Here is a 15,921-nt window from a genome sequence, read left to right on the forward strand (position 1 = left end):
CCCTGGTGATGATGATTTCATGATTTATATTATCTATGTTTCATCAGTCAGGAGTTCTGTGTGCCATGTGCGAGACTGGGTTGGCTGTATTGTGGCAACATTCCTGATCATCTTTGGAATCAGTTGTATTTCAGTAATCAGTGTGTACAAGGCAAAGGTCAAAAATGAGGTAAAGAGAACTAAAGTTTGTTAGATACATGCCTTTCTACAACAAATGTCAATGAAATCCTCTGGCAGGTTTGATGAATTCAATTTTTATAAATAATTTCTTTTGATTTTAGTATGGCATTGTACTGGATGCAGGATCAACACATACCAGTATGTTTGTTTACAAATGGACAGTTGATGATGTTGTGAAAGGCACAGCACTTGTGGAGGAGATTGGAGAGTGTGTTGTTAAGGATAAAGGTAAATATGAAAGCACTTATTACTGGAAACAAAATGTTTTTTAAATAAATTCAAGAGTAGGAGATTAATATGTATTGTGCATATGTATTAAAGCCCCTTGCATGAAATGCCTATTGACTTATTAAAAAAATTCAGGCAATTTAGAGCATTCAGGCAAAAAGTTTTTTTTTGAAAAGTATATGTAGAAGAGCATTGTCAGATAATCAATGAATGATATGTTCTGCCATATAATGAGTTCATTGCTTTTCTACAGCTTGCTACTCCGAAAAGAAGTTAGTATAATATGTTAAGTATAAGGATTGCCAAGCTAGTATTATTGATAAGAATTATTCTTTGTCCAGACTGTAGCTGTAACAGATATTATCCCTTTAGCTCCCATGAGTGATCAAGACAGAATTTCTCTTTACAATATCAATACAATATCAACCAGATAAGTGATGAGAATAAAGAAAAATATGAATTGAGGGATAATTAGTTGATCCAATACCAAGTTCTCTGAACTAACATTATAAGAATTCTATGGTTGACTGTAAGGAGAATTTAAAATTTGATCTGGGAATTAAAGGGTTAAAAGTCATCGTTAATGTGTACTCCTGTTGGTTGAAGTTCACTATGATTTCCTGCTCCCTTCTTTTGTAGATAATCATGTGGCAGGAATATCAAGTTATGTATCAGATCCTGCTGAAGCTGGACAGTCACTACAGGGTTGTATAACAAACACAGCAAAGAAGTTGATACCTTCCTACCTACGAAAAAGGTCACCAATCTACCTTGGAGCTACTGCAGGCATGAGGTTGCTTAAGTAAGGGCTCAAACATTCTTTACATGATCAATAGATTATAAAACAGGGGAAGCTTTATTAAGCAACTCCATATCAAGTGGTCACTCCATTTTAAGCAGTCAGTTTTTAAAGTCCTGCAATTTTCTCCCCTTAATTACTGTCAGTAATTTTTACCTAGAGCTATTAACTCTTTGACTTCCAGGATCTGACTGTTAATTCTCCCCTCTAGCTGCTACACACTTCCTTGTTAATTAGTTGCAAGAATTTGTCGTTAGATCAAGACGATAACAACTTCTACCTGATACATTTGAGTATTCTCATTACCTGTTTGTTGGATAGTGCATGGATATTGTAGGGAGAAGTTGCATGTAAATCACCTCTGGGAGTTAAAGGGTTAAGTGGTCACCTATATTAAGCCTTGATGATCACCCTTGACTTCATCCCAATGGCCTGTTTTTATTGTCTTCCACATGTAATGAACATTCACGAAATGCTGAACCACTCAAACAAAACTAAGCATAATTTCTTACATTAAAAAATTCATTCCATGTTTGTGACCCCTATTCTGTGGAACCTGTATTTAGCAATCAAATTATATTTAGCAGTCACCCCATCATTTGCTGTGGGTGTCTGCTCAATGAAGGTTTGACTGTAACTGACCCAGCTGTATATACTCACAGTTCTTAAATAATTTTTTCCATTAACTGTTGCTTAGACTGTAAATCTTATTGTATAACTCTGAGTTTTTGGCCCAAAAAAGAAAAAGGATGTAGTACAATTGTTGTAATCCTCTTCCAACCTGTTTCACTCATGGCTATATGTCTGAGAAGTTGAAGAGGAAATTTAGGAAAATAAGAAGCATTAGCAAATTGGGTGTTGTGGGTGTCATCATCAATTGGAGGAAGTAATTCAAACCAAGAAGTAGATTTCAAAGTGGATATGTCCCAGTCTTTTTTCAAACACTTTAACCACTACAAACAGAGTACAACGTACTCACACTGACTCAAAAACATTATGTACCTGCCACATTTTCAGGGAAATGAATCCTGCAGCAGCAAGTAGTATCCTTGCATCTGTACGAAAAACATTGAAGAGCTCACCCTTCATGTTTGAAGATGACTATGCCCGTATCATCAGTGGTGAAGAAGAAGGACTATCTTCCTGGGTTACTGTCAATTACCTAAATGGTAACTTTAATACCTCACAGGTGTGTGGTGAATAATGAAGTTAAGAATTTGCATATTACAGAGCTAGTTAGATATATCTCTTTGTTATTTGTATTCACTTAATATGCATCAATAATCATAATGATTGTTCATGATTCAATCGTCAATATATTACTAATACTCTACCAATTGTTAGGTATAGTATGCCATAGCCATTGGTGCTTATCCCAGATACAACCTCTCGGTGTCTTCATGCGACTCACATTGTCTCAATGTCAGAAAAAGTTGTATTATTGTATATATGTTGTATTTCAAGTAGAGAGAATTAGATGGTAGATATCTTGGAAAACTGTTTCCTGCCTCCTTAAGCTTTAGATCAAGTTAAATAAAGACAGCAAGCTAAAGCAGACTATACACAATGACCTGTTTGGTGCTCCACTTGGGATCTCATGCTCAGGATTTAACCCTTTAACTCCCAGATCAAATTTGGTATTCTCTTTACTGTCAACCATGCAATTCTTATAATGTTAGTTCAGAGAATTTAGTATTGGATCATCTAATTATACTCAAATTGATATTTTTCTTTATTCTCGTCACTTATCTTTTTAATATTGTACAGATATTGTAAGGAGAAATTCTGTCTTAGTCACTCATGGGAGTTAAAGGGTTAAGGGACTAATTGTTAGGCCACTGCTTTACCAATCACATCTGTAATGATGTAAATTTATTTGTAAATTTATTATTCAAAATGTTGTCCATTACTCACAGGAAACAATAGGAGCTTTGGACATGGGAGGTGCATCTACACAAATAACATTTACTTCCTCCAAAGCAGCTCAACATTCTAGTAAATTAAAATTGTATGGGACAAAGTATCAGCTGTATACACACAGCTACCTATGTTATGGCAAAAAAGAGGCAGAGAGAAGATTTTATGCACAACTTGTTAAAGTAAGTACAGTTAAAGTGAGATTAAGTTCCAAGGGGTTACTCCTATCTGCAGCTATAAGCGAGACAAAGGGTTTTCTCATGTTTTGAGGAAAACATTTCCTTGAGATTTTTTTCCTAGATAAAGAATATATAAATTTTTTTACCCAGGTAGGGTAGGGCTCCAACTTAAATCTGAAGGGACTCTATCATAGACTTAAAACAGGTTCCTAAGGGTCCCATCAGCACCCACCCACCCACCCAAAGATTTGTAGAGTTTCCTCAGTTGGAAAAATTTCCCTCACCTTCGGTGGTACTGTATTTGATTTGCAGTTACCATTTCCAAATGCCTCATGTTTCCTCATTTTTGTCAAAAGGAATCTAACTCAACTGCAAAAGTTTACAACCCATGTGGACCCAAAGGCTACATGCAGAACATAACATCAACGTATCTAAGGAGTTCTCCTTGTGTGAAAGGACTTACCTCCAACCAGACTACATTTACTCTGATGGGAACTGGGAACTACTCCCTTTGTTCCAAAGAAGTCAGTAAACTTTTCAACTTTACATCATGTCAGGGCAACAGCAGCTGTTCATTTGATAGTGTTTATCAACCAACCACGGATGGAAAACAATTTTTTGTAAGTACAATATTCACTTAAACTACAATGCAAACAGCCTTTACTTTCCCCAAAAATCGTTGAAGAAGGAGCATTAAAAATGGGTAAAAATTGTCAACTATTTCCACTTTTTTACTGCATACGAACCAACACACTAACAAAGGAAGTTTGGGAGTGCTTACCATTGAATATTTATTGGTTATTTATTTTGCTAACTAATGGAGAATTCAGACATTTCTTTGCTCCTCTGAGATTTTTTGCGCTGGGCGCTGCGTATGGTGTTTTCTTTATGGATCGTACAATGTTGTCACTCTTCGTACGTTACTGATTGTGAGGCTAATATATATGCATTATTGGACTAGCATGAGGTCAATAATGCATATTGACCTCATGCATAATGCGTTTTTATGGCTGGACAGGCGTGATCATATAAGGATGTATTTCATAACGTTCAAGACACTCGTGGTTTTATTTGCTGGACTCCCTTTTTGAAATAACTTCGGATGCTCCATTTTGCGTCTCTGTCCGGGTAGCCAAACACGGTCTTACATTCATCTTGCTAGCTCGAGAAGCTAATCAGAAAACGGAACCGCTTCATATTGCTTGGGTAGCCCATGCAGATGTGGTGTATACTTCTTCTTGCCGGCTCGGGTAGCCATTAAGAACACGGTATTCGCGTCATCTTGTGGGCTTGGTTAGCCAATGCGGACGCGGTGTACCCTTTCTTGCTGTCTTGAGTGGCCAATCAGGACGAGGTATTCCTTCCATCTTTCTGTTTCGGGTAGCCAATCAGAACGCGCTATTCGATTCATCTTACCCGCTTCCAAAGTGAGCCACATAATGAAAAAATGTTGTTACTGTAGAGGAAAGTACTCATCGCGTGTCCTATTTATGAAAGTAATCATTAGCGTGTAAGCGACTTAAGTTCAAGTTGAACAATAACGATTATGTTTGTTTTGATATTGGTAAACATTTACCTTTTCAGTATTTTGAATTAAATGCCCAGGGTAAGTTATTTTCCTGATAATTTTTTAGGCATTTTCTGGTTATTACACTGTTACTAAAGATCTTAATCTCACAAGTAACGCGTCACTTGATCAGCTACAAGCCTCCGCAAAGAATGTCTGTGGGAAATCTTGGGATGAGGTAGGTCTTTTCATGTTTCACTTTACAGCGCTGTGGTATATAAACGTTTTAGAAAAGCATTTTCAGAGGAGCAAGCACCTCTACAGCAGACAGGAATTGGGAGATCTGACAGCAACAGATAGGGCAGAAGATCGGTTTTTGAGCGAGTGTTCAAGAGACTGCATTCCTGTTCCTTCACTGCTCTCTATCATTGTCATCAGTTCCAAAAAAAAAATTTCTTTTTGATTTATCAGATGCATATTTTCACCTATCTGCGACTTGGTCCTGTGCATTTTCTCGCGCTTGGAATCAGTTATATATGTTCCCACGGCTGAGTTCTCGTGGCCCTCCGTAGGTCATTATAATATTCTCCTTTGCTGTGTATTTCCGTTTCTATAACTCAGCATGGTCTTAGTTTTACGACACGAAATCCAAAAACGTTCTATATTGCTAAAATAAGAAAGCGATAGGACGTCAGACCATATCACGAGGTGGTCGAGACCAAAACGCAAACGCTACCGTTGGCACTTTTGTAGCATTCTTTTAGCAGATCATCGGCCATTCGTTATGGTGTTATAAAAAGTTTTATAACAAGATGGACCTTTGTCAAAAGTGCTTGTGTGATATCTAAATGCAAAGAACACCAAGAATGTTTAGAGCCGTACATGGAGAGAAGTGACCGCCCTATTGACTGTCTGACCAACCGTTGGGCTGACTGACATACCCACTGACCCACTTACCAACGGACCATGCCGGTTGATCATCTCTTCAGACAAACTACTGATGGACCAACTATCTAAAATCATAACCCTGTTACACACTGTAAAATAAGGTACTTCTCTTTTTTTTTGTAGATTAAAACTATCCCCACTAAGTATCCACAGTTCTTGCCGTTTTACTGCTTCGATGCACTGTACGTCTACACGATACTTTCACGTGGATACCACTTTGAGAATTCAACCGCCAAATTGCAATTTGTCGGCACGGTGAGTAAGAGAATCATTTTTTCACCTTTTAAATTAGTTCGTATGCCCTTTTAGAAGAGGTTTTCTTCCTTATTGCACACATCCCTCTGATCTTGTCTTTGGCGTTGTAGTGGTCATTTGGTGGTGCAAATTTGAATTAGAAATGGCTAGGGAAAAACTTCACCCCCACCCCCCCTGACTGGGGGAGTGGGGATTAATTTCCCCTTATAGCTACTTTACCCCCTTTTGTCATGCAAGACAATCATAAAGTTCCTGGTCGTTCTAGTTTATTTTCATAGGGGAGAACCCCTCCTTCCCTGCCCTCTGTCTTAAGCTGAAATCCCGAGATAGGATTTCTCGTATCGGTTAGTCAGCTTTATTTCTCCAATTTCACTGAATGTTTTTTCTTACAGGTTAACCGTCTTTCCCTCGGCTGGGCTCTCGGTTTTATGATCAACGCCACAAATTTATTACCAATCGAAAAGCCTGCCCTCGTCTCAATTCACCTGTTCCACAGTGGTGTTTACGTAGTAGTGGTAATTGTTGGTGCTTTACTTCTCAGTACTGGGGTCCTTATATGCATAACGTCCGCCGGGAGGATTTACAAACAAAGGCAATCAAACGTGCAAGGACTGGTGCTGTGATCAAGATCAGTGGTTACTGTGCCCTGATTTCTGGGTCGCGCGCTGTCTTGACAAAGTCATGTGACCAGTAATGGCGAATTAGAAAAAAAATGAAGAAGGTATCAAATATTAAGAAAGTGCATATTACCACAGAATTGCTTTTATTAGACGATATTATTTTTATAAGAGCGCATTGCAAAGAGACAGTGTTAACCAGGTGTGCGACTGGATGTTTTGAAAAGCGATTGTAGCCTTTTTCGAATTCAAGGTGAATTTTTTTCTATAGAATATGTATGTAGAAAAATAAGCATAGGGTTTGATCTCAATGACGACCGATCAGGGCTGTCCAGGCTCAACGTTTAAGTAGTTTATCATATACTTAAAGCAGAAAATAACAGCTGGTTATTGTTTGATTCTGACCATTCTAAGATCCAATAGTAAGTTATCTTATCTAAGTAGTTACCTACTCAGCCTCACTCACTTGTCGAACTTTTTCAACTGTCAATTACTGTATCGATTTGTAGTGGTTTCTCAAAGTTCTTGGCCGCGCCTTTCCCCACCCCCACCCCACCATTTCCCGCTATATTGAGCCCACCGTCAATGAAGAAAAAAAAAAAAGCCTCACTCAACTTGTAGATTTGGATGCGCCAGTATTTGAGATTTACAAGCAAGCAAAGAATGGTTGATTCATACGTGAAGTCTTTTCTTGAAAGGTTTGTTTAGAAATTGTATTGAGAGAAAGAAGCGCAATTTCGAATCTCAATTACACCCATTCAGGGCTCTTGGTTATAAAAATTTCGGTGAGTCCTGTTCTATCTTAGCTCTCCTAAGATTCAAAGGTTACCCTCCTCCGATCTCCAAACATGGATTCCAAATATTAATTCGTATAATTTGGTGTTAATTCAAGATAACGGCACCTTAATGATTTTTTATCCCGATCCTACTGAGGCTAGTTCATTTCTCCCGTGATTCAAAAGGGTTGAACCAACTGGTAAGGATAGGTAGGAAATAACTGGGACAATTTTAACTTAAGATCCCTCTATTTTATTGTAGTATCACAGATAACTTATACTTATTTAGTTTTACTTATTTACTTATACTTCGTGCGAACTTGCCTAATTACATCAATGATGTTGATTTTTTACGAAATAGCTACCTACTCCTGAAATTTTATAGAAACTCAACTTTTGTAATAACTTACACTAAAACTCAACATTAAAGACTATTTTGAATCCACTATGGTTTTCACTTTTTGAAAGTGGCTATGTCTCGGGGCTACACTGAGTCAAGTGAAGAACCTGTGTTATTTCTAACTTGTAACTGTGTAGTGTATTAAACTACGGAACAAGACAACCTAAGGGTGTGGTCGTTTGTCTCTTGACTTAAATCTTCGGAGTCAAAATAGATTTTTTTGCCCGTGTAAATAGCCATTGGGAGACACCTCAGGGATTCTTGGTAATTTTCGAACGAACCGTTCAATTTTCTTAAGACTCCCTGTCGCCCGCTACAGCCGTAGTGTCGTACCTAGTCTTCATCATGCTTATGCTAGAGTGCAATGCGGAGAAAAGAATGATGGACGATTTTTACAGACCCAACATTACACCTCGCACTCATGTGACCCCCCGTTAGATAAAATTACTGGAGACGAGACCACTGACACAAAAAAAGCACGCCCCTCAGTGATTCTGAAGCTTGAGAGTGCCAGTCGCACGTATCCACTATTAGCAATCTTAGCAACAAAGATTTTCTTGGCTTTTTGTGGCATTATTGCTATCTAGTTTCAGTGATGTCCGAGCCTGTTATTCAAGGACTAGTATCATAGCGTCAGACTAAAAAGCCTCACAGTCAAATTATCTTCCTTTCACGAGGAGAGCCTTGCCTGCAATTATTTTTATACTAGAGACCCCATAAAACATAACCGTCAGGGCATGAAGTGTAGTGAACCATTTTCAAGAGTCCTAATGAATTATTGTGATAAACGAAAGGCTGTAATGAAAACCTACGACACTAAGGAAACAATAGCCTACGTAGCAGTCTTTAACCACTAAACTCACTGAGAACCGAAGGCTGTGCAGAAGATGCCTTGGTAATGATGGCATTATAATTACTGCGAAACTACTCATTTCTTCTTGTCAATGTGTTTGCACCTTAAATGTTTGTTCATATTCCCAAGCTGCGTAAATTTCCTTTTGCAATGCGGACATTCGAATGGTCTCTCCCCTGTATGGACTCTGTTATGCTTTGTAAGAGTTGATCGATCAGCAAATTTTTTATTGCATCCTTTGTGGTCGCACACAAATGGTTTTTCTCCTGTGTGCGTGCGCTTGTGATTGTTGACAGCCGTGGAATGGGTGAAGAACTTGTTGCAGATATCACACTTGTAAGGACGCTCTCCTGTGTGGCTGCGCAAATGCGATTTCAGTCCCCCGGCTTGTGCAAACGTCCTTTGGCAGACCTTGCATGAAAAAGGTTTTTCTCCTGTATGTGTGCGAAGATGAACTTTAAGAGACGAGGCACCCGCGCAGACTTTAAGACAAATATTACATTGGCGCGTCTGACGGCTTCTTTTGTGAGAAACACTTGTGATAGTACTTTGTTTCTCTGACAGAGTCTCGTTTTGGGCAGATGTTTCTTCTGGGGTGGAGGAGGGTTTTAGAGCACCACTCCCCACTGTTTCGTTAGGAACGACATAACCCTCATGGGGCTGGTCAAGAGTTAATAGGTTTGCTTCGCGAAACATGGTTCGTGGGTCTGGATAATGAAGAAGAGGAATTGTTTTAGAAGCAAACGAAACGGGGGCCTCGTAACCTGCCCCACGTGGAAAGCTCAAGAGAGGCACGTTATTAAGTGCGTATCCTACTGGTGTAAAACTACATCGATTGGTTGTTGAGAAGGGCGGATGTGATATTGCCTCTTCGTTGGTCCTTTCCCTCGAATCTTCACCTAAATGGACTGGACCCATAGCCTTGAGAATTGGAGAGAAGGGCACAGATTGCTGAATAGGTAAAGGATACGGTGCAAAGTTTGTCGCTCCAGTATCTGCGTGGGAGGGACTGGCGTTCTGAGTGAACATACCAGCTTGGGTGGGGCATTGTAAAGTGAAATTATGGAAGGTACCATTGAGAGCTGCGTTTGAACTGCTTCCCCTCTGGGCCTGTACACCACACGTATTCAGTGTAGGAAGGAGTGGTTGTCCGTCTTCTAGCGATGATACCTCACGGGGGGTATCATTATTCATGCGATCCTCACCTTGATTCTCCATCGCTATGTAACGGAAGGGGTTGTTATTAAAAGCTATGTTCCTATTCACTGAATGTGCCATCTGGTTTAAAAACAAAGCTGCGTAATTTCCATTCCATCTCATAACAGTTTCCTCCTGCAATCGGCTGCCGTATTCACTCTGGTTATTCAGTCTGAAGTCTGACCGAAGCATGTTGCTACTGCTTTCAGCCTCCTCTGGACCATCGGAACTCTTAGTACCACTGCAGTTCAAAGGATCGTCAGGGTGGAACGAGTTGTTTGAATTGACGAACTGGTGCGGTGGTCGCAGTGCTTCGTTCGGATGAAACACATACCGAGGGATTTTCATTTTGCTACTGCACCAAACGACCTCGCTGTTCTTACCTCTCCCGTGTAAAGTGTAGGGATTACTTTGAGAAGTATGTCTTTCCATGAATGAAGAAGACCTTGTATAAGGTGTGAGAATCTGGTTTTGGAAGCGCTGACTACTCAAGATGTCGTGGTTAGTGCATGAACGTGACGACATTATTTCCATAAACGGAGGTGCTTCTGGCTCGAGATTATGGGCAGTGATTGGCCCAATTGGCCCATCAGGGTAGCAGGAGGAGGTTGTTCTTGATGTAGACGAAACTGGCGATATCCTTGCGTATCGAGACTGTTGCTCGAAAGGAAGTAATCCAAAAACTAATGGCTCATTAAGCGAAAAGTCTGAGGGAATACGCAAATTAATTTGGCTAGTGGTCATTTCCTGTTCCTGACTTGAAGCATAGGCTTGTTCCTTGCCGTCCATGTTTCCTGTTTCAAACGATTTGAGTCCCGTTTGACTCACACCGTGAGTCCCGTCTGACGCCTTATCTTCGTAACAGTCCATCACCGTCGCTTTGTTTCTGAGGTATTTAAGGGCGACTTGTCTCAATAGTCGTCTTGGTTAGCCTTGAAAAGTACAAGCATAAAATCAAGATAAACCATTTGACAATAGATTTGTAGACGGTCTCTCTTATTAACCAGTTTTTCATTTCAGGCGAGTAGGGTGACTGGTTATATTTTTTCAACAGATAAAATTCTGGGGAAGTTTCACCTCTTTATGTTAAAATAGAACTTTGAAAGAAGAGTAAAATCATTCATTTCCTACCTTTCATCGTAAGAGATTGAATAACTCAAATATTTAAAGTTCATTGTTTGCCTTTCAAATTCTTATTTGGCCAAAACATATATTCTGGGACATTTTGAAAGGAAACTGAAGAAAACTGAAATCAGAGCAATTATTAATTCAAGGTCTTAATTTCAAAACAACTTAAGATAAGTCTCTAACGGTTGTAAAATGGTTGTAAGGTGTTTGCCAAACACATACACAAGAGCAACCCAGGACGCGCCCAAAGATCAGTGACCGCGATCCTTCAGAATGACGCCACACCAAGTGCACTGTCTTACGGCAAAACGCACAGTGCAGAAGGTACAAGGAAATTCAATTTTCGTTTACTACATCCGATCAAAGGAACTACTTAGATAAACTCGTTAAATACATTTTGTACTTTATTCTATAAGCTTAAACTTATCGAACAATTCTACGGAATTATTTCAGTACTTCCTAGAAAGAAAACGGATTTAAGAAAACTTAATTGCTTTCTTGGAATCAAAATAAAAGTCAGATTTTTTTGTTAAGGCAATTGGGTCAGCCATGAACTTAAGTCTTACAAAGTAGTTGTATGCATTTCCATTTCAGTCTTGTTACATGTAAACTGCATGTGACTGAAAACTAAATATTTTACGCGGATTTAGGCAATTGCATTAAACTTTCTCGATTGGTTAGCCTTTTAAATTCTAGAAATCATCTTCCGGATGAGAAAATTTTTAAGCTTTCGTAACAGATTTCTGATCACCAAACAACCTTTAGCGACATATGCTTAAAATATCCGCACTCAGCTAATCAGTGGAAAAGCTGCAACTGGTCGTTAAACGACGCCATTTGTACGGAAAATAACTTTAAAACACTTATGGGCGAGAATTGGGCTAAAAATTCTAGCCAACAAATTAAATCGCTGTTTCTTTGATTGAAGTGAAAAATATTTAAATTGATCTTTTTATACTTCGAGAAGATTTATCAGAAAACCCTTTCGAATCATACAGCAGTTTGAATCAATACAAACGTCAGTTACGACTTCTGTTAGTTATCTTCTCGAAAATTATTCTTGATCATAATAGAGTTTTGGGCCATAAATCAAACACATTTCATACACTAAAAGTAATAAATTATTTTGCTAAAGTAAACTTGCGATAAGACGGCTTTTAAGTGGAAAAATGACAACTGTTGAATGACTAACTTCGGCGAGGTGTCTGCGCTGTGCTTGCGCTCAATGAAGGCTGCGTCTACACTCAACAACGTGGTGCCCTAATTCCACCGCCGCTGCTTTGAAAAATATTATGGAGAGCATTTTCACTCTCTCAAAACTATTTACATCAACACCTGAGCAAGTTTCTGATAGTTAAAAATAAGCACGAATGACTAAGGCTTTGAACTCCTTTTGGTACGAATTCACACACAATATTGCACGTTTGGAAACTTACCTGTTGGTCTTTAAGAAAAGTTTTCCCGTCGCAAAGACTGTTTAATCCACTGTGCGGCCGAGTTCTAGATGATAAAGTGATGATAAAAATAATCGAATCCTTTTGACATATAAGTACAGAAAACGAGATCCAGAATTGATCTTGACCTCTTCAGCTTGCCTCATGAACTCTACTCACGTACAGCAGTCCAAAACTTCAATAACGTTTGGTTGCGATCAACCGTTCTTTTGTGTTCTTCAAAGACAGAATTCCTGGAACTTTATAGTTTTCATAGAAGCCGATTGATCCTTGTCCATTTAGTATAAGATATTTCGATATTCGCTTGAAGAGAGTCCTTTTCCACCACGACGGCATTTGGCAGCGTGTTATGAGTCTGATCCTCACTGATCAAAGTTTGATTGACATTTTTAGAATGTACTTTAGTCGTAGGGGTGGGGTAGGTGTTGAAGGTGGTAGAAGACCTTTACGAACAAGCTGGATGGAGACTTGAAACTAGTAAAAGGATGTGGAAAGCTTTTGTAGAATTCCGTAGTTTCCATTTACTTTTGTAACGAACGCAACAGCGAAGAATGCTTCGCCAGTTTTTGGGAGACAATTCTCCAGAGGAGGATGTACTACTACGGGAAACAGAGACCACCTGCACCGGAATTGTCATTGGAAACGTTCAATTTCAATGTACCTGGTCATTAATTTTGTTCTTGCTCGTCTCTGATGGTGGTTGGTAAGCCTTATTTTGCGTTAGTGTTTTTATTTACTCTTTATGCCTAAATTTGGAGGAAATCCTAAGATGTACAATCCCTTTTGGTGGTCTCTTCTTTGTGCAGATTCCTTGGAAAAATCAATCGAAGCTGCTTCGGACCGCGTTAATTTGATTTTAAAATCTTTCAAGATCTAGAAGCGTAAAGTGTTACATTCCGCATCCAAACAGGCTGAAATTGGACGGAATTGAAATCAGACATGACGCATTGTCTTACTGTTTGTTGTATCCTTCTTATTTCTTTGAATTACGGTTCAGCTCAATACAAACCAACTTGGAGATCATTAGACTCTCGATCGTCCCCTCCCCGCTTGGTACGACGAGGCTAAGTTTGGTGTATTCATTCACTGGGGAGTATAATCAGTACCAAGTTATGGATCTGACTGATCCTGATACCGGTGGAAAGAAGAACAGATACCAAGCTTTGTGGAATTTATGAAGCAGAATTACCCACCAAACTTTTAATATGCTGACTTTGCACCAATGTTTAAAGCTGAGTTTTTTTGACCCAACCATCTGAGCAGAGTTACTGTCCAGGTCTGGGGCAAGGTATGAGAGTTGACCTGATTGGATAGATATTATGATTTTAACTGGTGCAGTTTGGCTTTCTGTTTTGTGAATTGGTTTTAATTGGCCAATCAGATGAGAAGCCAAAACTTCTTCAAGTAGTTCATGGATGTTTTATCTTGCCAGATGCTGGCTGGATGTTATTTCATCTAAGTATTGGAGGATTTCTTTGTAAAACTGTAGTTTAGCACTATGAAAATATTAGAATGTTGAAATTAGGAGATCCTCGCAGCTAAGAACACTACTGAAACTAGTAGTTGTAAGTGGGACCTGAAAAAATTTCAGGCCCGTACGGGATTTGAACCCATGACCTCTGCGATACCGGTGCAGCGCTCTACCAATTGAGCTAACAAGCCAACTGGGAGCTGGTCAATGAATTGGGTACAAATAAACATCCGAGTGAATGAAGATTTAGATATATGAAAATTCACATATTTGCACTGCGGTGGAAAGATGAAATTAGGAGATCCTCGCAGCTAAGAACACTACTGAAAACTAGTAGTTGTAAGTGGGACCTGAAAAAATTTCAGGCCCGTACGGGATTTGAACCCATGACCTCTGCGATACCGGTGCAGCGCTCTACCAATTGAGCTAACAAGCCAACTGGGAGCTGGTCAATGAATTGGGTACAAATAAACATCCGAGTGAATGAAGATTTAGATATATGAAAATTCACATATTTGCACTGCGGTGGAAAGATGAAATTAGGAGATCCTCGCAGCTAAGAACACTACTGAAACTAGTAGTTGTAAGTGGGACCTGAAAAAATTTCAGGCCCGTACGGGATTTGAACCCATGACCTCTGCGAATTTTTTCAGGTCCCACTTACAACTACTAGTTTCAGTAGTGTTCTTAGCTGCGAGGATCTCCTAATTTCATATTAGAATGTGTTTAAAAGATGCAGTCAAATAGGCACACTTGTCTCAGACACTACAGAAAGTATAAGCTAGTCACTGTTTTATAAAAGCTTAAAACAGTATATATTTTTCAATTCATGGGACCCTGGCTTAGTATTTGCATACAGGAGTTGTTAATCTTTTTGAGGTGTTCATTACTTAACCCTTTTACTCCCAAGCTTTACTAGCAATTCTCCTTACTGCCCCCATACAACTCTTGTCATGTTAGTTTGGAAAAGTTGTTGTTGATTGAACTAGCAGTAACAGGACTCTGATCACAAGCTAACTGACCTTTGGTAATAATTTTTATCTGTCACTATCTTTCAGGTGAATTCTCCAAGGCCAGTAGGAAAAGCACAAACTTCACTCTAGGCCTATACCATTCACTATATGAATGGTTTCATCCTTTATATATGAAAGATGTTGCAAATAATTTTACAACACAGAATTATGTGAAGGTTAAGTATAATTGAAGTCATTCATAGAGGGCCTCAATGGGGTTAATCATTAGCGGAAAAATGGCAAAAACAATCAGGCTATTAGACCTAAAACTTGACATGCTTTACCCTCTAGTTGTAAAAAAAAAGTTAAGCATGAAAATAGTTTTGCAAACTTTGATGGAAAGAAATGAACTGATAGCTGTAAAATGGCCAAAATTTTAACCACAAGTGGTAAAAGCCATCATCCCATGGAGACCTTCTGGGTAAATGATAAATTTTTTTTGGATCACAGGTATCATATTGTCTAGCTAGACATTAAGTTTGTTGTATGACAATTTGTTTAACACCGGTATAAGAAATAAACAGTAGCCTCTATTTGATGCAAAAATATACACAGATATTTGTCTGCAGACATTTTGTGCTCCAAGATGTGAACAGTTTTCCAAGAGCAAAGGAGAACTGTGAGATTTGAGAGCAGATAATGTCTGAAGACAAATATACAAGCATATTTTACGCCAAATAGAGGCTACAGTGTTTAACATCCTTCAAATATTTTGAAATGTGCGTCTAAAGTAGCTTATTGGTAAGTACATGGGATGTTTTCTTTGGAGTGCTCTCTGCTACAACTTTATGAACAAACTAATATTTCCCTCTTCTGTAACAACCAGAAAACTCTTTCTCACCTTGGATGACTTATCATTGTGGATGTAAGGATTGAAAATTGGGGAATATCAGTTGTCTAATGAGTGATATCCTTGGGTATCACCCACTCTTAGCTGGGAGATATTTGGTCACGTGATGCATTTGGACCAATTGCGTACCAGCAAATATATTTGATGAA

General features: G+C 38.9%; 2 protein-coding genes across 2 annotated transcripts in view; one reads left to right on the forward strand and one right to left on the reverse strand.

Moving 5' to 3' along the window:
* LOC131788847 (ectonucleoside triphosphate diphosphohydrolase 8) overlaps positions 1-7,973 on the forward strand; it is a 9,717-nt gene extending 1,744 nt beyond the window's left edge. The window contains exons 2-10 of the mRNA XM_059105940.2: positions 48-169; positions 282-408; positions 1,048-1,210; positions 2,225-2,396; positions 3,124-3,306; positions 3,660-3,923; positions 4,938-5,048; positions 5,882-6,013; positions 6,406-7,973. Coding sequence (XP_058961923.2) covers positions 48-169; positions 282-408; positions 1,048-1,210; positions 2,225-2,396; positions 3,124-3,306; positions 3,660-3,923; positions 4,938-5,048; positions 5,882-6,013; positions 6,406-6,636 — 1,505 coding nt within the window. The 3' untranslated portion in view covers positions 6,637-7,973. The remainder of the gene's footprint in view (positions 1-47; positions 170-281; positions 409-1,047; positions 1,211-2,224; positions 2,397-3,123; positions 3,307-3,659; positions 3,924-4,937; positions 5,049-5,881; positions 6,014-6,405) is intronic.
* Positions 7,974-8,089: 116 nt separating this feature from the next.
* Positions 8,090-12,752, reverse strand: LOC131788708 (uncharacterized). Its single transcript, XM_059105794.2, has 4 exons — positions 12,598-12,752; positions 12,421-12,484; positions 10,338-10,788; positions 8,090-10,265 (listed from the first exon to the last, which is right to left on the reverse strand). The coding sequence occupies exons 3-4, from the start codon at positions 10,724-10,726 to the stop codon at positions 8,735-8,737; spliced, it is 1,920 nt and encodes a 639-aa protein (XP_058961777.2). The 5' UTR covers positions 10,727-10,788; positions 12,421-12,484; positions 12,598-12,752; the 3' UTR covers positions 8,090-8,734.
* Positions 12,753-15,921: the final 3,169 nt, after the last annotated feature.

Source organism: Pocillopora verrucosa, chromosome 1 (assembly GCF_036669915.1).
Source record: "Pocillopora verrucosa isolate sample1 chromosome 1, ASM3666991v2, whole genome shotgun sequence".
Taxonomy (NCBI): Eukaryota; Metazoa; Cnidaria; class Anthozoa; order Scleractinia; family Pocilloporidae; genus Pocillopora; species Pocillopora verrucosa.